This window comes from Chiloscyllium plagiosum, chromosome 14 (genome assembly GCF_004010195.1).
Source record: "Chiloscyllium plagiosum isolate BGI_BamShark_2017 chromosome 14, ASM401019v2, whole genome shotgun sequence".
Taxonomy (NCBI): Eukaryota; Metazoa; Chordata; class Chondrichthyes; order Orectolobiformes; family Hemiscylliidae; genus Chiloscyllium; species Chiloscyllium plagiosum.
This window is the reverse complement of record NC_057723.1, coordinates 36449374-36473286: the sequence shown is the minus strand read 5'-3', so window position 1 is coordinate 36473286 and position 23913 is coordinate 36449374. Positions and strand designations below refer to the sequence as shown.

The following is a 23913-nucleotide window of genomic DNA, read 5'->3' as shown; positions in this document are numbered from 1 at the left end:
AGTTTTGCCCACATCATGTGAATTAACTTTTTTAAAAAAAAAGAGCCAGCCAGAAAGCTGGCAATTCTGTGGCAAGTAACTTCCCTCCTGACTCTCCAAAGCCTGTTCATTATCTACAATGCACAGTTTAGGAGAGTGGTTGAATCCTCTGCACTTGCCTGAAGTAGTGGTTAAAGGAGGATGGTTATAGCAACCATGGTAAAACCTTCAGACAACTCCAGAAAGAGATGGAAGTGCAGTTCATTTTTGACACTCCTGCATAGGATGTAATTTGTGACTAAGACCGATTTTAGTACTGTGACAGGTTGGACACTTCATTTGGAGGATTCTGACATAGGGTTCTGTGAAATTGGAACTTGGCAAAACATTTTGGGATTGAGGGATGGTGTAATTTGAGAAGTATGGGATTGAGGGTTGCTGTCTTTTGAAAGTTTGACGTTTGAGGAGTAATGACTGCAGATTTGACGAAGAGGCGACTTGAAATACTGCTAATGGTTATGGAAGTTTGGATGCTTCTGAATGTGCTTTAGCGCTGGATCCATCCCTCCAATCTAGTCAATTTGTCTTTTAACCTGGTATATCCTAGATTTAGCAACAGCAAGGATTTGGGTACAACAATATGTGCTTGTTATTAATTTACAATTTCAACAATTGAATTTGAAAGGTTTAGGGATTCAATTCCTGAAACATCATGAAGTACCAGAATGTAATGTTTAGGAAGAGGTCAGGAGGGAAGGAATGGCACTATTCTTCCTACTATTTGACTGTAGCTGGGTTTCTGCAAATTGTTTGAAAGAATATATCTACCAGTTCACTATTTAACTCTGTCGTTTATAAGGAGCTAGCTAGGCAGGGTTCCTAGAGTTTTTAACCATATTTTCTCATGATTCATAGTGAGCAATGCCAGAGAAGTTTCCAATATTAAAGTTTTTGTTTTGTTTAATTTTCTGTGCTTTTATTCTCAAACTTGTCTATCATAGTACTGTATCTGCGAATCTGAAGGAAAAATGGTTGACAATTTATATTTTTTAAGACCGTTGCTAGTTTGGCTTTCTAGGACATGCACTCACCAATGTTGAATGCTTACAAATGAGAGCAAATTATTGCAAATGCTGGAGATCTGAAGTAAGAACTAAGTTTTTGAACAGAAATTGTGTAAAGTTCAGTATGACTTGAAGAGCCATATTGGACTTGATGATTGTTTCTTTCTCCATTGACGCTGCAGACCTCATGAGTTTCTTCACAACTTTGCATGCATTCTGTATTAAAGAAAATGCTCTTGTGGCGGTATTGACCAAGAGCGATTCCATCTTTGTCAAATGATGCAGTGGCTAGGTGGCTTAGGTGATGTTGACTGTCTCGCTGTTCAGTGCTTGGGTTGCACTGTTGCATGAATTTGAGTAATTTCAAAGTGCCCCACATTTGTGATGTTTGAATTTTAAATATTTTGGTCACCATACAGTATAGACTGCATGCTGCGAACAAAATCAAAATTGGATGTATTTAATTTTAAAGAAAATGTAAACAAGTAATATCTTTTTTTTGGAGCAAATATTTGTGCACTTAACCTGTGGAGTTAAGTGGCTTGTGTCGTGGCAGCAAGATTAGAAATTGCTTGTAAGGTAGTAATTTTTTGAGATGCTTTGTTAGTGCTTTTGTTTAAATACCACAATCTCTCTCAAATATGTGGATTAAATTTGAAGTTCTGATGTTTAGATTCAAGGTGAAAGTACAATTTCTGTGCTGTTGCACTGACAGAACCTTGAATGATATGTCTCCCTGCTATTAGAACCAGGTTAGGAAGGGTGAGTTGTTTGCTTGCTTTTCAACTGCTTTGATTTAATGATCTCTGAGCGCACAATTAATTAAAATATAGTCAAGTAGTTTCGCGGACATGATAAGCCAAATAAAAGATTTTCTTGAGGAAAGGAAGACCAACTTTATTACCTCAATTCAGAGAGAGAAAAATAAGAGGCAAAATCAAATTCCTAGAAATAAAAGTACAAAGTGAGGGTATAGTGTCCAATACACAGGAAAATGAAAGAACATGCAGGCCTAAATTTAGGGAAAGAGGGGTTCTTGGAGCTAACAGGATGATGAGCAGTGTACTGTATCAGCAGCTGTATTGTAAATATCCACAGGTTTATGAAGCTTGGCTCAACCTTTGGTGAGGTAATGACTATTTCTAAATCTGTCTCTCTGCGTTTTTTAAAAACTGCTTCAATTTGTGATAGTGCCAGGTATTCAAAATCAGATAATACAAGTTCAAAGTTGATGGTGATTAAATGTGGACTACCTGAGCATTCTATATAAGATTTCTTTTTTCAAGCTTCATTTTCTTTTTCTAGGTAATTTTGAGATCAAGCAGCTGAATAAATTTGGCTAGTGTTGATGCATAGGAAACTATTGGCATTATTTAATTCTGAGTAATGGTACATGAACACACTTAACACCTATGTCAACACAAGCATGCACATGCAACTACACTCTACCCCGCCAAAACCATTTCTTCCCCCAAATAAGATTAAACCAATGAAATTTACAAAGCTGCTTTGTTCATTCTTGGTTCTATTAAGTGGTTCTAATCACAGCTGTCGTTGCTTGTACTTAGCAAGTGTATAAACTAATTTTCAGCAAATAATGTGTTGTTATTGTTGTTTTACGTGTTCCAGTTTGTCCCAATACTACCAATTCTTCTCCCTTCTTTCTCATCATTGTTGAAATCCCAAATAACTGCTTGTCAACCTGGATTCACCTCATCTATTTGTTCAAGCCAAATATTATTCTCTTTGATCCAAAGTATTCAGTGACTTGGACAATATTTTCTCCACTAACTAATCAGTTCCTCAACTTTTCCCACTTACCACTCTTAAACATGCTCCTTGGAGCACATTACTTGGTTGGATTTTTAATGTTACAAAATACCTGAAGTCTAATTTAAAAAAAATATTTTTAGTATGCACTTTTTCTATCTGACAAACCTTATGCTGAGCTTTGTATCACACTTCAAAGAGATGCAGGGCAAAAAAGGTAACCATTATAAATCGGGATCGTTGTTCTGATAAAAAGCCCACAATAGGAGTTTTTAAAAAATAAATATCAGCCATGAAGACATTTATCAATTGGACTAGGCATAACTTCTTCCAAAACTTTCAATGGCATAACCATTTATAGATAACAATTCATAAGGTAACTGGGGCAGCTGTTTCAGCTCAAGGAATGGTATTGAAAGTATTCCCACTATCTACAGATATCAACTGGAGTATGAGGACATGTATACCTGCTGCTTGCCTTGGATGGGTAAAATTTGCTTAATGGTAATTCATGAGGACTATTTTGACCTATTATTGAGCTCTATACCTATCCTCCAGAGTTGTAGCTGCAACATATATTGTGGCTGGGGTACATGCAAACCAGTTATGAAGCTTGCTAATATGTCGTGCAAGAATTAAGCATAACTATACAATCAAAAGCATAAGTGTCAGAAATACTCAGGACTGTTGTACCTTGAGAGAGAGAAACTGCGTTAATGTTTCCAATTCTGATCTTGCATCAAATGCTGTTGCAAGTCGTACACCATCTTGAGAAAAGCATATCCTTCATTTGAATTAAGTACTGTAATTCATCAGTTAATTTGATCAGCATAAAAATGCATTGCTTCACTTTGTTTACCATCTTCCAAGTGTACCTAAGGCTGGATAATAAAATGTGTTTTCTGCATCATGAAAAACTGAATTAAAAAAAAAATAAAACAGTAAACCAATTGGCATGTTGAACCCACTGCACCATTCAGTAAGACTGGCTGTTCTGTGTCTCGACCATCCTCTTGACCTTATTTTGGCCATTTATCCCCGATGACCTTTTGATTTTCTCCTGCTGAAGTAGAGTTTTTCCATCTGTTTTAAAAATATTCAATAATCTTGTCTGTACTGCCTTCTGAGGTAATGTATTCCAAAGTGTCCCAACACTCTGAAAGGAAAATTCTAACCTCCTGAAACGGTGACCCATAATTTTAAAACCGATCCCTAGTTCTGGACTGATCCACACGAACCATCCTTTGTGTCGATGTTTAAAATGATTCAAGATGTTATACACTTCAATCAGGTCACCCCTTGCTCTTTTAAACTCCAGCAGAAATAAGCTCAGTCTCCAATTTATACTTGTAAGACAACACACTTATTCCACACATTCGTACAGTAAATCTCTGAATTGTTCCATTACAGCTAAACACTGCCTGATAAGGTGAATAATTGCCCAGATATTTCATGTTTACAAAAAGCAGAACAAATTCCACCTGGCCATTTACAGGCCTATCAGTCTACTCTTTGTTAGTAAAGTGATCAAAGGTGTCATTAAACAACAGTGAACAACACCTGCTCACTGAGTTTTGGTTCCACCAGGGCAACTCTGCCTATAACCTGATTACAGTTTTGGTCAAAAACACTGGAGTCCAGAGATGAGAAGAGCGTGATTACCCTTGACATCAAGGCAATGTTTGGCCAAATGTGACATCAGAGGGTTCTAGCAAAACTTGAGTTAGTGGGAATGGGGGTGAAAGCTGTCTGGTTTGAGTCCTATCTGGCACAAAGAAAGATGGTTGTGATTCTTGAAGGTCAAATATTTCAACTCCAGGGTTTCTCTGCAGCAGTTCCTTAGGATAATGACTTTGGCCCAACCATCTTCAGCTGCTTTATCAATGCTGTTCTTGCCATAATGAGATCCAAATTAATGGAAGCATTAGCAAACAAGATCATGTTCACCACCATTTGTGATTCCTCAGGTACTGAAGCAGTCTATATTCAAATAAAGCAAGAAGTGTACAGTATTCCGATTTTGGGCTGATAAGTAGCATTTGTAAATCAAAGTCTGCGCAATGACTGTCTTACACGATAGAATCTAACTATTCTTCTTTGACATTCAGTGGCATTATCATCATTGAATCCCTTGCCAACAATATCCTGGATGTTACCATTGACTAGATGTTGACTAGCCCTATTAACACTGTGGCAACAAGAGCAGGTCATAGGCCAGTAATCCTCTAGTGAGTAACTGTCCGCCTGGTTTCCACAGTATGTTTCCACTATCAATAAGGTAAAAGTCTGAGGGTGATGGAATATACTCCCTTTTTGTCTGCATGAATACACTCCAATGCACTCTAAGTTTGACATCATTCAGGACAAAGCTTGTTCATTAACACTGCATTCACAGACATTTGTTCCCTCTACCAGCCATTTACAGTTGTACCAATGTGTACCATCTACACAATGCACTGCAGAAATTCACCAAGGCTTCTTTAACTATAAATATCTGGAAGGACAAGGTCAGCAAATTCATGGGAACACCATCCCCTGCGTGCTGCCCTCCAAGCTCCAAAACATGCTGACTTGGCAGTATATTGCATCACCATTCCTTCTGGGTCAGTGTTCTGAAACTTCTTCTCTAATGACATCATGGATCTACTAACATCAAATGGACTGCAGCAGATCAAAAAGGCAGCTTGTAGTACCTTCTCAAGAGCACCAATGAATGGGCAATAGTGCTGGCTCAGGCAATGAAATCCATCTCCCATGAATGAATGAGAAGACAGTTAGATCCTCCCTTAAATGAGGGGGACCAAAACTGCACCCAGTATTCAAACTTTAACCTCACTATATAATTGAAGCAGCACTTCCTTTTTATATTCAATTCATCTCAAAGGATATATTCCCATTAGCTGCCTTAATTACTTGCTGTGTCTGCATAGGAACCTTTTGACTTGGACACCAGAACATCTCCATTCCTCTGCACCTTGAAATTCTCTAGAGGCAGCTTGCCTTATTAATCATGCTGCCAAATTGAACAACTTCACATTTTCTTACATCATTATGCTCCATCTGCTAGATTTTTGCCCATTTTGTCTAGGGCCAGAGAGTATAATTGTGTAGTAAGGTGTTGCCCATTGAAGATTGAGATGGGGAAACAAATCTGAGAAATTCTTGAGTATAGAGGGTGGCTAATTAAGTGCATTCAAGGCTTAGAAAACAGATTTTTAACCATGAGGAAATAAAGATTAGGGGGATAAGGCAGCAAAGTGGACTTGAGGATTATCAGAACAGCCATGGCTACATTGAATAATACAGCAGACTTGTTGGCTGAATGGCTTACTTCTCCTACGTTTAATCCATGATCACCTACCTAAACTTCCTTATGTCTTCATTAGATATTTTCCTAATTATCTTTGTGCCTATCCCTTTGAGCATAGACCCCACACAGGACTTCAATCATTTCATCCTGCCAATTCTTGGGGAAAAAAGACCCACTGATGCCTTCTGTCTGTTTTCTTCCAGCCAACCATGTTGTTGATGGCATGCTACACCCTGCATTATGAGCTTTTAATTTTATCAAATGCCATATTGAAATTCAGGTATCATATGTTTACAAGATCCTGTTTATTCACAGCATGTCGCTGTGTTTCAAAGAACTCCCATAAATTGGGTAAACATGACTTTCTTTTGAAACCATGCAGACTTTTCCTAGTTACCTTTGTTTTTAAGTGTGCTGCTATCATCCTTTCATTGACTGAGGCGAACACCTTCTCTGTGAGAACCATCAAGCTAACTGGTCTACAGCTTCCAGTTTTTTTCCCGCCCCGCTCACCTCCCTTGCTTGAATAGTGGGATTATATTTGCTGTTTTGCAGTTTGATGGAATCTTTACTAAATATTGAAAATTTTAGAAAATGAGCACCATTGTATCTAGTACTTCATTGGGCGGCACGGTGGCACAGTGGTTAGCACTGCTGCCTCACAGCGCCAGAGACCCGGGTTCAATTCCCGCCTCAGGTGACTGACTGTGTGGAGTTTGCACGTTCTCCCCGTGTCTGCGTGGGTTTCCTCCGGGTGCTCCGGTTTCCTCCCACAGTCCAAAGATGTGCAGGTCAGGTGAATTGGCCATGCTAAATTGCCCGTAGTGTTAGGTAAGGGGTAAATGTTAGGGGTATGGGTGGGTTGCGCTTCGGCGGGTCGGTGTGGACTTGTTGGGCCGAAGGGCCTGTTTCCACACTGTAAGTAATCTAATTAGCTACCTCATTGCAGACCTTACGATAACAACGTCTCTACCCAGAGACATGTCCGCCCATAATTCTGTAAGTTTGCTTTGTACCACTTCTCTCTTTTTTATACTTTAATTTCCTGTCTTCCTTCCATCATCACTTGGTTTACAGCTATTGGATTGTTTTTCTATAATCCATACTGAAGACTGAGCAAAACATTTGTTCTTCTGCCATATCCTTATTATCAACTAAAGATTATCTATTTTGACTCTACAGAGGGCCAATAATCAATTAACATATTATTTTACTTTTTAAATACTTGTAGACACTCTTGCTGTTTGAAAAGATTTACAAGGATGTTGCCAGGGTTGGAGGATTTGAGCTATAGGGAGAGGCTGAACAGGCTGGGGCTGTTTTCCCTGGTGCGTTGGAGGCTGAGGGGTGACCTTGTAGTTGTTTACAAAGTTATGAGGGGCGTGGATAGAATAAATAGACAAAGTCTTTTCCCTGGAGTCGGGGAGTCCAGAACTAGAGGGTATAGGTTTAGAGTGAGTGGGGAAAGATATAAAAGAGGCCTACAGGGCAACTTTTTCACAGAGGGTGGTACGTGTATGGAATGAGCTGCCAGAGGAAGTGGTGGAGGCTGATTCAATTGCAACATTTGAGAGGCATTTGGATGGGTATATGAATAGGAAGGGTTTGGAGGGATATGGGCCGGATGCTGGGCAGGTGGGACTAGATTGGGTTGGGATATCTGGTTGGCATGGACGGGTTGGACCGAAGGGTCTGTTTCCATGCTGTACATCTCTGACTGTACATTCCTAGCTAATGTCTTCTGTACTCTACTTTGTTCCTCCTGATTAACTTTTCAGTCATTCTGTGCTGTTCTTTATATTCTGACCAGTCAGCTGATCTGCCACTCATCGTCATACATTTACATGCTTTTTCCTCAAGTTTGATGCTTTCCTTAACTCCTTTTGTTAAACAGCTGTGAGCTCCTTTTGGAGTTATTGTTTTATTTTTGGATAACATTCATTCTGAATATTCCCTTCAATGACTAGCTGTGTCTCTTTATCTGTCTCCTAGGCTAGTAAGCTGCTCACTTTACCGTAGCTTTTGTGCACACATAGTTACTCTAATTTAAGTTTAAATTAGTAGTCATAGACTGAGTGTTATCCCTTTTGAAGCTGAAAGCAAAATTCAATCATGTGTTTGCTCCTACCTCAGCATGCCTTTACTCTGTAGCCGTTAATTAATTATCATATTACGAAGTGACAAGCTTAATATAACATGCTTTGTGATTAATTTCAAAAAGTGCTATTTTAAGAAACTATCTCTAATGTACTCATCGAGCTTCTCTTCCAGGCTCCCGCTGCCAATTAGATTTTTTTTGCCTGTTTTAATTGTACCTTAAAGTCACTCATAATTATTGGTATCTGTTTATCACATTTCTTATATACTTGAGTACTGTTAGAGTGGCCAATAGATCATTCTCATAAATTACTTCTTTCCCCTATTACTCCTCAATCCAAACCAGTTCTACATCTTGATGTCCTAAATAGCAGAAATGCCATCCTTGACTTGGAAGTGTTACTCCTCACCTTTACCAACTTCCTATTTTTCTTGACCCTGCCATCTTTTACCCTTATATTTGTTGAGGCTATCAGGTATTTATTTCGGTGTGCACTATGACATTGTTTATTTTGTTATGAATACAATCAGCCTTTGTTATTTTTATAACATCTAATCTTGACTGTTGTGTAAGCCTGATTCTTTTACTTGCTCCTTTTCATTCTGTGAAACCTCATTTCCCATGTTACGATTCTCCTCTCTTAATATGTCTTTACTGTTTATCTGATACATCTTCGCACATTTGATTCTAAAGAGAATACTTTAGAAGCGAACTTTAGAGAAAATGGCTGCAGTCTCTTGCATCTTTTCTTGAAGGGCAATCTATCCACCCCAGAAATTCAATGGTGAAGTTCCATAACACTTCCTCTATGTTAAGCACATTTTTTCCTTGGGTACGGAGATAGAAAACCAAATGTAGTCTTGCCAAAGTGCTATGAAATTGCAATAAAAACCTTTACTCCTAAATGCACATCGTCTTTTCCTTTTTAAAAAAAAACCTGATATCCATTTGCCACCATAATTATTTGCTGTACCTGCAGGTTAGTTATTGGTGAATCATAAACTAGGATGCCCAAGCCCCTTTGGAATTTCCAATCTTCCCAGCATCTTAAACCTAAAAAATGCACTCTTTCCGTTCGTAATACGAACCTTACATTCTTCCACACTGTATTTTGTCCGCTAAACATTTGCCTGCTCACACAGCCTTTCCAAATCCCCTTGAAGTATTTTTGCATAATCTTACCAACTCTGACTTCCACCTATTTTTGTGTAATTTGCAATGTGAATGAGAAACTGTGAAAGACAGGAGAAACTGCAGTAAGAGGATGGTTTTAAATTTTAAATGATTTTAGGAACTACACAGTGAAATTACATGGTGGAATTAACTTGGCGTTTATTGAACCCCAACCAATTTGGTAATCTTAAACAAATTAAATTTCAGCTTAGCCTAAGCAGTATATCATGCATTTCATGACACTACTCCTATCCAGAAATAGCACAATATCTAGCTTTCTGAGCAGCAGTAGAGACATTTTGCTACATATTTAAAACAGTTCTTCAAAGGAGAGGGGACATGTATTTCAATTCTTCCTGAATTCTCTTGTGTATAGAGATTCTAGTTATTTCTGTAAAATGTGTAAGCATCTTGTGTGGTGGAGAGTGTTCCTAATTCAGTTATTTGCTTCGTCCAGGGCCTCAACGATAGTACGCTATTGGGATTGGCTGCATTAACAGCTTAGGATCATAACAATGTTTCCGATTCTCAACTGCCTGTGAATAGCTGATGTATCATCTTGGTGTGCAGGAGACTATTTTAAAGTTTGTAGATGACACAAAATTTGGAGGAATTGTAAACTAAGGAAGGTGATTTTAAAGTTTCAGAAAAATGTTGATATGTTAATGGATGGATAGGTGGTAGATAGAGTTCAGTGCAGGGAAGTGTGAGATAAGATACAAAAAACCTGGAGACAGGATAAAACAAAGGCATTTTTCTAAAGGGTGTGCAGGAGTAGAGAGACCTAGTGTTAGACAATCGGTGCAGGAGTAGGCCATTCGGCCCTTTGAGCTAACACCATTCATTATGATCATGGCTGATCATCCACAATCCGTATCCTGTTCCTGCCTTATTCCCATAACTCCTGATTCTACAATCGTTCAGAGCTCTGTCCATCTCTTCCTTGAAAGTATCCAAAGACTTGGCCTCCACTGCCTTATGGGACAGAGCATTCCATATATCCACCACTCTCTGGGTGAAGAAGTTTCTCCTCAACTGAAGTGGCCGACCCCTTATTTTTAAACTGTGTTCTCTGGTTCTGGACTCACCCATCAGCTGAAACATGCTTCCTGCCTCCAGAGTGTCCAATCTTTAATAATCTTATATGTCTCAATCAGATCCCCTCTCATCCTTCTAAACGCAAGTATATACAAGCCCAGTTGCTCCAATCTTTCAACATATGATAGTCCTGCCATTCTGGGAATTGACCTCGTGCATGCTGCACTCCCTCAATAATCCTTCCTCAAATTTGGAGACCAAAACTGCACACAATACTCCAGGTGCAGTCTCACCAGGGCCCTGTAGATCTGCAGAAGGACCTCTTTGCTCCTATACTCAATTCCTCTTGTTATGAAGGCCAGCATGCCATTAACTTTCTTCACTGCCTGCTGTAACTGCGTGCTTGCTTTCATTGACTGATGTACAGGAACACCTAGATCTCCCTTTCCCCTTTACCTAACAACTCCATCTGCCTTCCTGTACTTGCCACCAAAGTGGAGAACCACACATTTATCCACATTAAACTGCATTTGTCATGCATCCATCCATTCACCGAGCCTGTCCAAGTCACCCTGTATTCTCATAACATCTCCTCACATTTCACCCTGCCACCCACCTTTGTGTCATCAGCAGATTTGCTAATATTACTTTTAATGCCTTCATCTATATCATAAATGTATATTGTAAACAGCTGCAGTCCCAGCACCAAACCTTGTGGCGCCCCACTGGTCACCACCTGCTATTCCGAAAGTGACGCGGTAATCACTACTCTTTACGTCCTGTCAGCCAGCCAAGTGTTTGTCTATTAATCATTAAGAATGGCAAGACTGGTAAAATGAGTTGTTTTTTAAGGCATAGCATTTTCTAGGCTTCATAAATGAGACCATAGAGTAAAAAAGTAAGTAGGATATACTGAATCTATGGGATACATTGGTTAGGCATCAGCCCCAATTTTGTGTACAGCTCCAAGCACCACACTTTAGGAAGAATGTGTATGCATTGGAGAGACTGTCAAAAGCTTTGTGTGAAAATTTCTTCTTGGAATTATTCTCAAAGTTTTCAAAATGGCATAGTGGTAATCCTAGGACTAAGAGACCTGGATTCAAGTTCCACCTGCTCCAGAAGAATGTAATAACATCTGTGAGCAGGTTAATTAGATAAATTGGTCAAAATCATGAGCTGGGACTTGTAGAACGATCGCGAATCAAAGGCATAGTTTTTAAGTGTTCTGCAAAGAAAGTCAATGTGTGATGAGGAAAAAAGCTCTTTCATGTAGTGAGTGCTTTGGGTTTGGAATCAATGGCCTGGAAATTTGGTAGAGATATTCAAGAGGGCGTTGTATGATTATTTGAAGAGGAACAATGAGCAAGGTTATCGGAAAAAGACAGAAGAATGGCAGAGTCAATGTTTGGAGAGGCAGAATGGCTGCCTGTACTGTACCAATTACGTAATTCTGTGAAATCAACTGAAGCTGTCATCTTGATTTAACTTTGACTGCTACATACAGTACACTTAAAGCTTTATACAAGACTTTATGCAATTGATAGATCGATCAGTTTTTCTTGGATTTCTGCTCTCCTGTTCAAACTACAAGTTTTGCTCCTCAGAATCCCAGTAGAAACTACTGTCCTTCATGCTTGCTTCCACAGTTTAAGAGCCTGCTTAATGGGAATTTTCTATATTTGAAACTGCTCCCATACCACTACAACATACATATTTAAAAAAAATGTTTTTGCTCACTTTCCTGAGGTTGAGATTTCATGAATATTAAGATTTAAACTGCTTACAATATAATTCCATGTGAGCACTTTTTTTTTCTTGGCTAAACTAAGATATTAATTCAAGGGTAGTGTTACTACCTAGGACGATCCATTTTCACCTGACATGCATGTACACACTCAGTTGGTAGATAGCAATCAATGGATGAAAACATATTAGACTGAAAAATTATTTTCCATTTTCTAAGCCACAGGATTGAAACAAATTGTACTATCCAGATGTGGCATCAAAATATATTTTACTTTTTCAGGTGACTGAGATTTTCTAGTGCTAGTTTTTTCTTGTTACTTTTTTCAATGTTGCTAACTCTTAATGTAGCCATATGATAACACGCCGAAGTTAATTTTGAAGTTTTTCCCACTTTAGATAGCTAATATTTCCAAAGTTTGTATACACCGAGGCCCCAATGGAGGCTCTTTTGTGGCAGACCACCAGTCTACTCCATCTTGCCAATTAGGAGTATCTGTGCTCTGTTTCTATTCCTGAGTTGATTCAGCCAAATTCCTAAATAGTCAATAATTTACCTTCAATTTCATGAACTTCAGTTTTAGCTCGCAATCTCTTTTGAGGGACTTTATCAAAATCCTTCTGGAACTCCATACAAACAACATCCATAGATATTCCCCTGACCACTACTTCAAAAAAAGGTAATATCATTTACAATCTTTCCTGATCAGCTGAAAATTTTCTATCCTTTCATATATACTCGAGTAAATTCCTGTCTTAAATTGTGCAGAACATAAATGTTGAATGGGATTAGTATCAGCTGTTCAGAATTTATTCTATGGTTTGTCTGATATTTTCAAAATTGAAGATATCTTGATATTCTTTAATATTCCAAATAGATGTCCGTATTCGCAGCATAATGCATGATGTTTCACTGAGCAGAGAGTACACTGCTCAATTTATTAGCACTGTTTCCTTTTTGTTCTAAAAGTAGGAAGGCTTTACTGCAGCAAAGTGTTGCCCTAAGAGTCATTGTAAGCCAACTGCACAACATTTTGCTCACGAGAAATTAAAAATACTATTTTCTGCCACAGACTGGACTATATCCCAAAATCAATCTCTAAAGCTCCATTGTTAGAGTCAGAGAACTGTACAGCACAGAAACAGCTCCTTCAGTCCAACTTGTCCATGCCGACCAGATATCCTAAACTAGCCTAGTCCCATTTGCCAGCATTTGGCCAATATCCCTCTTAAACTATTCATACACCCAGCCAGATGCCTTTTAAATGTTGTAATTGTACCAGCCTCCACCAGTTCTCCTGGCTGTTCATTCCATGTACGCACCACCTCCGTGTGGAAAAGCTTGCCCTAAAATCTCACCTTAAACTTCTATGCCCTCTAATTTTGGACTCCCCTTCCCAGGGAGAAGATCTTGGTTATTTACTGTATACATGCCCCTCATGATTTTATGAACTTCTATAAGGTCACCCCTCAGTCTCTGACACTCCAGGGAAAATAGCCACAGCCCATTCAGCCTGTCCCTGTAGCTCAAATCCTCCAACCCTGGCAACATCCTTGTAAATCTTTTCTGAGCCCTTACAAGTTTCACAACATCCTTCCTACAGCAGAGAGGCCAGACTTCACTGAGGTACTCTGATTATGGCCTAACCCATGTCCTGTACAGCTGCAACATGACCTCCCAACTCCTATACTCAGTGGTCTGACCAAAAAAGGAAAGCATACAAATGCCGCCTTCACTATTCTATCTACCTGCAACTTCACTTTCAAGGAACTATGAACCTGCACTCCAAGGTCTCTTTGTTCAACTCCCTAGGACCTTACCATTAAGTGTATAAGTCCTGCTAGGACTTTTGTTTCCAAAATGCAGCTCTTCGCATTTATCTCAATTAAATTCCCAGACTCAAGTGGATTGAGTGATGCCTCCTCCAGGTCAGGTCTGTTAAACTCCCCTTTATGCAATATGACTGGCCAAAACAGCTGCTCCAGTCAGAAATTCCATCTCTTCCCATCCATCTGTTCTTCCAGATGTAGAATCTATGATTGACAGCACCGAGTGGGAGGGACCCTGTGATTTTAGGAGCTGGAGAGAGAGACAATCTCTGTTGGGAGAAACAGCACCTCTGATTCTGTGTCTCTTTTATACAGCAGTGAATTTGCCCACAGCCCAAATATGTTTTGAGTGCTGGCCCCTACAGTTGTTTCGGCTGTTGATTTGACCCATTAAAAGTGGAACCCCCCTTATGAATTACTGAGATACTAATGAACTGAATGTTAATATTCATCGAATTTTTTTCCACTGAAGTCAATGAGTTGCAGTTCCTCTGTCATTTAAGCATGTAATCTGTTTATATTCTCATTGCCATTGTGTTTAATTTCTACGAAGTATTCATATTACAATAATGATTGTGGGCTTGTGATAATTCAAAAATTGATTTTGTGTTTTTTCACATTTGCAATTCTATTTAATTATAAATTTAGAATGAGTGATGATTCTTACTTTATAACTAATGTGAATTTGTCCGTTTTAGAAGATGGTGAAAGAAGTTCACTGTCATGAATGTTTAAACTGTGGTAAGCTGAAAGTAGAAAAAAGGAAAAATTGTGCTGATATGCTTGCTATTTTCTTGCAGAGACAAAACAGCTTTGCTTTTTGGCTGAAGGAAGATATGAGGAAGAGCTTCTCTCCTTCACCGAGTAACAGCAACTCTTCAACTACTAACAAATTTTTTGGAGTTCCTCTTCATGAGCTACAGCAACAAGGACATCATCCAGGGAATGGATCTCGATTTATAGTGAAGCATATTGTGGAGTATCTGGAGGCATATGGTGAATGAAATTCTATCTATTTAAATATATTTGAAACTTTTAGGCTTAGTAATACTTTTGGTAAAATAAAATAGACTGAAATAAATTTTAGGAACATTCTCACTTGATAATTTTGGCAGTCTCTCCAGTATTTAATTTTTGTTAGCTGTTTGAAACTGAAGGTAATTTTCAGCTCATTCTTACATATGAGTTATTCTCATTGGTTATCATGTAATTTTCCTAGGAGTAGCACATTTAATGTAGCTGCAATTTAAAACTGAATCTTGGATTTTTCATGAAATTGAATTTTAATTTGGGCAAAATTAAGCCAGTCCGATTTACTTAAAGTAGGAGTACTGGGGGAGGGGAGGTGGATTAGCCCTTAAAAATGGAAATGATATTTCTGGTTCGTTTGTGTTTGTGATGTTATTTAAAACTCAAATTTGGTTTAGAATAATAAACTGGGATAATACATATTTGGGGAATGAAATACATAACAGGCATGCATTTGGCTTAACTTGAGTGATATTGGCAAAACAGTTAAATCTAGATCAATTTATCTGAACTTTATTACTGCTATTAGAATATGTTTTTTTTAAACAAATAGTTGTTTACTAGAATTTGGGTTCAAATGTAGTGCTACAGTATAGTAACATGAGCATCCTTTTGATTTCTATGCATGTATATTTTATATGTAGCATAAAAATTGCCCACTGTCATTTTCCTCATGAGTAATCAAGTTGCTAAGCACTTTTAATGCAATTTTAAAATATTAACTTGTAATTGCCTAAGGGAGGTTTTATACTAAACTGTAGGTTTAATAGTAGGCATATGTATAGCAACGGCTACTTGGTAGTTGATCTTGCTGGAAAGGGAGATCTGTTGCTGAAGTTTTTTTCCACTCATCAGTACAAACACATAAATGCTATATTTCAAACAGTCACAACAACTTATATTTTTGGAGAAAAAAGTGATGATTGGTTGGCAAGGTGGGTGAAGTGTTGTCATAGAGAAAGCATTGGGGATCTTTAGACTCTGCAATATCCTGTATAATCCAAAAAAAGTGCACAATACCTGAAAACGTTTTTCTTTTTGTTTGCAGTGAATGAGCACCTATAAATAAATATCACCTCTTGCAAGTGTAAAAGAGCCAGCCTATGAGCTTAACTGATTCTTCTTAACTCTGTTAGAATGTGTCTCCTGATACCAACTGTGCACATATAGATTCATAATATAAAATTGATACCTGTACTTAAAAGTAGACTGAACTTCCCCATCACATACATATTTTCCATTTTTTTATTTTTATCATATTTCATTTTAATTTATTTCAAATTTTGCTGCTACGCTGTGCCAGCAAATGCAGTGTTGTTGGTGTAGCTATTGGTGCACACAATTGTACTGCAAGTGCTGCTTGATTAGAGAAGGACATCGCAAAACAGTTGTTTTCTTTTGAGTTTGCAAGCTCAAGGTAATTGAACAGGTTGAAAAGCTAATGTTCCTGCTGTCATCCAGGTGAGTATAAGATGAAAACCTTTGGCAACATGTTTCTGTTTTCAGCAAAATTGAAATTCCTAAAGTGCTATTCCCCCCCCTTACCCACCTCTCCTTTAAAGTAGTAGGAAGTTAATCGCAGGGAGTATTGATATAATAGATTGAAATTCTGAACTGCCAATTATTCACTGAACATGCCTGCTGCTCTCTCATGTGGTTGGGTGATCATCATGTATTCCAGGACAGTTTGTGATCTTGGCCCAGAATTTTAATGTAGCTCTTATGTGGTCTGACATTAATAGAATGTGCCCTTGCATATTTAGGTTTTTTATTTTTGTATGTAACAAATTCCTGAAAGTTCAAACTGTTAACAGTGGTGTAAGATAAATGGCATCTGGAAACTACTTGATCAAGACAAGAAACTGTATCTCCTTAATCAGTTGTTTTGAAAGATTAGAAATGGTTAGTGCAATGAAAGAATCTAATGTGTAAAGTAGATGGAAGAATTCAGTGTCAAATTCAGTGCAAAAAGAATATTGAAGGAAAACTAAAGATTGGATAAAGAATCAAAAGGCAAGATACAAACAAATACATTTTGCAACCATTTTTAGCAATTGATGCTTTGAAGTAACAAGGTTCCCAGTTCTAATAGTTAATTTTCAGTGTCCGAGACTGTGATTGGTAGTAATTAATACTTATTTATATTGGGCCAGATCTAAGATTGTGAATACTGTAGTTTTTAAATGGTGGCAAGCTATAAACAGTGGAGATTTGAATAAATTTAGGGTCTTGTTAAACGTATCACTTAAAATAAATCCAGATGAATTATTTAGAGGGTCAAAGATGAGAGGTTAGTTATTGATGAGCAAAGCTATTATTAAACACATTTGGAGTTCTGAGTATTTTTTTTGGATGTATTGGCTGATGAATGCCAATATACGAGTGTACTATCGAACCTCCAAATACTAAATTGTGAAGAGAAGTAGTTCAGATATTACTCTGGTTCACTAATTTTGATTGAAGGTTTTAGTAGCTTTTGAAAGGAATTGACATCATTAATTAGAGACTTGTCCTGCTAGTGTAAACTAGGATAAGGAGAAGTAACCTTAAAATCAGAGGGTATTGAGAAATGAGATTAATAAGCATTTCATCACTCTCAGGTGCTGGAAGTGTAAAAACGTAGATGCTAGTCCAATTCATTCAAAAATCTGTTTTGGCTAGTTGTGAGTAAGAAACAATATAGAATTATGAATCAATCATGATCTCATTTGAATCCTGGAATGCACCCAAGGTGCTGAATGGCCACCTTCTGTTTCAACATCATTGTACTTTTAAAAGGATATTTAAGCTTGAAATGATCTAGGACTGATTTTAGTTCCTGTCAATGTTGGAGTATTGCAACTTCTTGCAATTTAGTGCTCATCTTTGTTAAGGCACGCAACATGATGTCTATTTTGTGAAACTAGCAGTGGAGCAACCTAACTCTGACAACACTTGGATACCAAGTTGTATCACATTTGTATACATAAGAGTTCAATTAGCCTCACTGTTAGTTTGAAAGCATATTCTAGCCTCATCACTTCAACACAATATGTAAACCTCCATATGTAAGCACGCTAGCTTTACATGTATAAAGTGTAAATCTTCAGGATGAGAAATGCATTCAGTATAGTCCAAATGATGAATAATGTGGCAAGAGATGAACAACCTTATTTTCAAGATGCCATGCGTATGAGAAGATCAGTTTTGCTATTTTCTGAAGAAACAGTCAATTGTCTTGCATGTTAATACTGATTCTGCCTTCAAGTACTTTGGCTGCTGAGGCTCTGGAAGATTCCATATAAGTGGAAGCAAAGCACTTAAAAAGCCTGGCTGAATTTGTTCTCACTTAGAACAACTTTTCCTTTAACTAGTCTCTCTTTCTCCAAGTCAAGGGTATGTGTATGGGAACACACAAGGTCCCATTTTACCTTCTTTGTGTGGCATGTAGAACATGTCTTGTTCCAGAGTATGGCTGATCCTGCACTACTTGTGTCCACTTTCCTTCCCTTTCTCTGTTACCCTTGATCTCCCCAACAGATCAAGAATCTATCTGTCTCAGCCTTAAATATGCATAGGGACTTAGCACCCCCACCCCCATCCTTGGCATTTCTGTGGCAACAGGTTCCAAAGACACTCAACCCTCCGAGGAGAGATTCCTCCTCCGATTAGTCTAAAATTGACACCCCTTAATTCTGATACTGTATCCGAGACACACTCATGTGGGAAAACATCCCCTCATCATTTACCCTATCATGCCTCTGAAGAATCTTAAATGTTTCAATGAGATCACCTTAATAAGATTGTTTAATAAGACAATCCCTCCGTATCTGGGGTCATCCTTATGAACCTTCTCTCAACTGTCTACATCTGTTTGGAAGGAAGTATATTTACATTGGTGTTATTGTGGATAGTCAGTTTCAAAGTTACTTATTTTGTATAATTATTATATGCTAAAGACTGAAAAATTAATTGAAATAAGCAACTTGAGCAGAATGCTTGTTAGGTCAAAGCTTGTTCTTCAACCATTTCTTGGAGCAGTGTATAAAAGTCATTGAGGCACAACTATATTCTCTAAAAGTCAAGCAATACTATTTTAATGACAGCTGATAGTGTCGGCTTTGTTCTGAATTTTTGAGCGTGCACATCTCTGTAAACACCAATCTGCCTGAATGGTGACAGGCATTTAATCTCCACATCTCTTCCTAGCAGATGGTTAAGTTATTGCAGATCATAGGATTCAATTATAATGACTACAATAAAGCTAGTCTTACTTTTTTTTTTAATTGTTGTGGATGGAAATTGTGGAGCCAAATAGTTTGCCTTTAAGCAGCGAATTGGAATTCTGCTTGAGAGCACCCAATATTGGCTTCATGCAAATTAAACAATTCCAATCTGACTTCTCAGAATATTTTTTTTTAAATAAATAAAATATATTAAATTAAAAGTTTTATTTTCTAGGTAATATTGAAGATGAACTTGGAAGGAAGTTGAAATGCTTCTTAGATGAGCTTCCAGCAGTTAACTATAATCTCCTGAAGTTTCTGTGTCAATACCTGGTCAAGGTAGCATTACAAAAGGAAGAGAAGTGGACTTCAAGGAATCTTGCTGCTGTATTTGACCTGGATGTTTTCCAGTAAGTGTTGAAGTATTTTACATTTTAGACTGTATATTTAAAATTTGTGACCACATCTTGAATATTTTTGAAAGTTTTTTTGTTTGTTACCTCAGCATCTTAGTGTTCATGTTCAAAATATGTCTTTTTCAACAAAAAGAAGTTTCACATCTGACTTTGTTTTGTTTGTCTAATATCAACAGAAACCATGTCAATGTATTAAACATTTATACATTGGTGCATCTAATTAATATATTTTCACTGCATTTACTAAATAAATATTGACTACTTTATGCTTTATTTAAATACATTTTGTTCTTTAGATATGGACTTAAGATTTCACAAAATTCTTTTATTAAAATCTGACAATGCCACTGATTAGAAACTCAAAAATTTTGGGTGTCTGTGTTTTATCTGTATTTGAAAAATACTTTTTAATGGGACTTAACGTTAGTCACTGTTCTGATTTTTATCATAAAATATGTCTATCTTGAAAGCCAGATACCTAATTTAACCTAATAACTCTGTGTTGGGTTAAATATTAATTTCTTCCAAAGTTAGATTAGAAGGCAGTCGTTTAACATTTGAAATTTGGACTATTTACATTCTTCATGGTGTTGTATAAATACTAGTTGGAGTGATGCTCTGCTTACAATATGATTTTTTTTTTGTTAAGAAACTCTTCTCCTGAAATGCCTCCCTTTCAACATCTGCTCTTGCTTAATTTTTAGTCTGTTTTCCAAGTCCAATTTTAACTTTTTATCATTGGCAATTTATTTAAGATGAAGAAATTGGTTTCCTTGTCCTCAACAGAACTATATTAATGTTATAATTACTTTTCCCTGAAGGATTCTTTGCTATGAGATTGTTAACCCTTGCTTCCTGTTAATTACAGATTGTATTGTCCTGAATGCGTTCTGTGGCCTTCTCCTTTAATATGATTAGTCCAATCCATGTTAAGATTTAAAATCTTCCACAATTACTGCAGTTCCTTTGTCTTACAAGTCTCCATTACTACTGGAGTTTTAATTTGCCTTACAATGTAGCTGCTATAAGGAGAATTATAAATTACTTTCAGTATGACCTTTTCCATATGACTTCTTGATTTGATTGAGACCGATTCTATGTGTTGTTCTACTTGGCCAAGATTATTTCTCACTAAAATGCTGAATTCATTTATTAAACCGAACTATCCCATCACTTTCAAGATATTTCAAAAGGATAGTAAGTAGAGTTACCTTGAATGTTCAGTTCCAGCTTAACCACTTAACCACTATCTCTCTAATTTATTCTGTTTCATGAGGGGTGGGTTTGGATGGTTGGACCAGCTTTAATGACTGAGAGATTTAATGACTAGAGAAAATGATGATGTGATGCCTTCTCGAACTGCAGACCATTTGGTGTCAGTAATCCACAGTGCTGTTAGGGAGGGATTTTTGGGATTTTCACCCAGCAATAACGAAGGCTCCTGAGTCAGGGTGATGAGTGACTTGGATGGGAGCTTTGCAGATGGTGGTTGTTCCCGCTTATCAGCTGCCCTTGTCCTTCGAGATGATGGTGATCGTGGGTTTGAAAGATTCTGTCTAAGGAGCCTTGGTGAGTTACTGTAGTGCATCTTGTACATGGTACACACCACTGCTAGTGAATATTGTTGGTGAAGGCGGTGAATGTTTGTCAATAAGAGCAAAGGACAGGCCCTTTTGGCCCACCAAGACCATGCCAACATGGTGCCTTTTTAAACTTAAAACATTTTGCCCCTTTCCAGTCTGTATCCCTCCATTCCTGCTTGTTCATATCTGTCAAGATGCATCTTAAATGTTGCAATTGTATCCACTTCCACTACCGCCTCTGGCAGCACAATGCAGGCATTTAATACCCTCTGTATTTTTAAAAAAACTTTCACCTCTCTTTTACCTTAAATCTATATACCCTCCTAGTTGACATTTTTAGCTTGTAAAGAAAACTCCACTGTCTGTTCTATCCAAGCCTCTCAAATTTGAAAACTTCTATCAGGTACCCCTTCAACTTGTGATGTTCACGTGAAAACAAACCAAGTTTGTCCAATCTATCCTTACAACTAATACCTTCCAAACCAGGCAACATCCTGGTAAACAGTTTCTGTGCTCTCTCTGAAGCCTCCACATTCTTCTGGTAGTGTGGCAACCAGAACTGTACACAATATTCCAAATGTGGCCTAACTAACAGTTGGAACATGACTTGCCAATTTGAAGACAAGTATGGCATATATCTTCTTGACCATGTTTAATCCAATTGGTGTTGCTACTTTTAGGGAACTGTGAGTCTTTCCACCTAGATTACTAAGTTAATGCTGTTAATGGTTCTGTCACTTACTGTGTACTTCCCTTCTGCATTAGATCTCCAAGGTACATCACTTTGTATTTGTCCAGATTAAGCTCCATCTGCTATTCCTTTGCCCAAGTCTGCAGCCTTCCTATATCCTGCTGTATCCTCTGGCAATGCTCTTTGCTATCCACAGCTCCCCCAATCTTTCTAATTGACCAGACCAGAACACCCCAACACACACACACACACACACACACACACACACACACACACACACACACACACACACCAAAGGCATAGACAGAGCCTGGGTCCTAACTTTTATATTATTTCAAATGTGTGTGGCACTGTATTCCAAAGATGATTCAGTTGGTTGACCACTAAGCTTTAATTAAAACACACTTTATTCTTGCAGCACAATTAAAATACTACAGAAAGAGGAATTGACATAACTTTACTCAATTGAAATGCTTAACAAGATAATGTATTATTTAACCATTAATCATCAACTGTTCCAATATAGGCAGCATTCCATAAACACAACTTTGGCCTGGCCAATTCAGCAACAGTTTCTTATTTTCACATGCTGTCTCTCTCCAGTCCAGTAGAAAGAAAACCAAAAGAAACAATCTGCCCTTTTAATCTTTAAAAAGAAGCCTCTCTCTCTCTTTCAGACTTCATATTTGCAGCAGCTAAATTGAACTTTCAGCTCCAGCAGCCAGCAAAACCTACCAAATAACTGAAAGCAAACTAAAAGTCCTTTTGGGTCTTTGTGATTCTGCCCACTCATGATTCTTTTGCCATACTTTTAAAAAAAACACACACACACTCGGAGAACTCAGATGTTTACTGGCTGCATGTCTGAAGGAGATATTTTGGAACCACTGTGACAACACCCCTCTGCAAGAGAAACAAGACAGAACATATCTCTTACAGGCATGGTATTGTCACAGTGCTGTACACAAACTTACTAATCAGGCCATCTACATTCTCTTCCAAATCATTTATATAATATTACAAACAACAAGGGTCCTAGCACTGATCCCTGGGGAACACCACTGGTCATAGATCTCCAGTCAGAAAAACACACTTTCGTTGCTGCTGTCTTCAATACCAAAGCCAGTCTGTATCCATCTTACCAGTTGACACTTTGTATCAGCCTGCCGTGAGGGACCTTGTCAAAGGTCTTGTTAAAGTCCACATGGATAACATTCATCATCTTTTATTACTTCCTTAAAAAACTCTACTAAGTTTGAGAGACGTGATCATCCCCACACAAAGGCATGCTTCCTATCGCTAATAAGTCCTTATTTTACAAATGTGAATAAATCCTATCCCGAAGAATCTTCTCCAATAGTTTCTGTGACACTGACGTAAGGCTCACCAGCCTGTAATTCATGTTGCTGTTCTTCTAAAAGAACAACGTTAGCTATTCTTCAGTGTAGGGATCTCTTCAGTGGCTAAAGAGAATACAACTATTTCTTAGAAGACCTCCCCACCCCCAAAAAAAAGAAAATAGTCCTCACCTGCCTCCCTCAGCATCTGGGATTGATTCATCCAGGTCTTGGTGCCTTGACTATCCTAATGCTTTTTAAAACTACCAACACCACCGCTTTATTTTTTGTTCACATACCCCAGAATATCAACATACCTGTCCTGAGACTCGCCATCCACCATGAATACCAACACAAAGTATTCGTTGAGGACCTCACTTACTTCCTCCAACTCCTAGAAACATTCCCTCCTTCATCCTTGAATGGATCTCCCCTTTCCCTAGCTACCCTCTTGCTTCTTTGTATATGTATAATACTTGGAATTTTCCATAATCCTTTTTGCCAAAATCCTTTCGTGGGCCTTTTTTAGCCCTGCTAGTTCCTTATGAGTTCTTTTCTGCTATCTTTGTAATCTTTGAGGCCTGTCTAAACCTTGTGAATGTCTCCTATTTCTTTTTTCAATAAGCTTTTAATTATTCTTGTAA

General features: G+C 37.9%; 1 protein-coding gene across 2 annotated transcripts in view; it reads left to right on the top strand.

Annotated features, from left to right (window-relative positions):
* The window catches only part of LOC122556631 (protein FAM13B-like), a 113940-nt gene that overhangs the window by 12441 nt on the left and 77586 nt on the right, over positions 1 to 23913 (top strand). For both annotated transcript variants that reach the window (XM_043703563.1, XM_043703564.1), the window contains exons 3-4: positions 14809 to 15004; positions 19478 to 19652. In XM_043703563.1, coding sequence (XP_043559498.1) covers positions 14845 to 15004; positions 19478 to 19652 — 335 coding nt within the window. In that variant the 5' untranslated portion in view covers positions 14809 to 14844. The remainder of the gene's footprint in view (positions 1 to 14808; positions 15005 to 19477; positions 19653 to 23913) is intronic.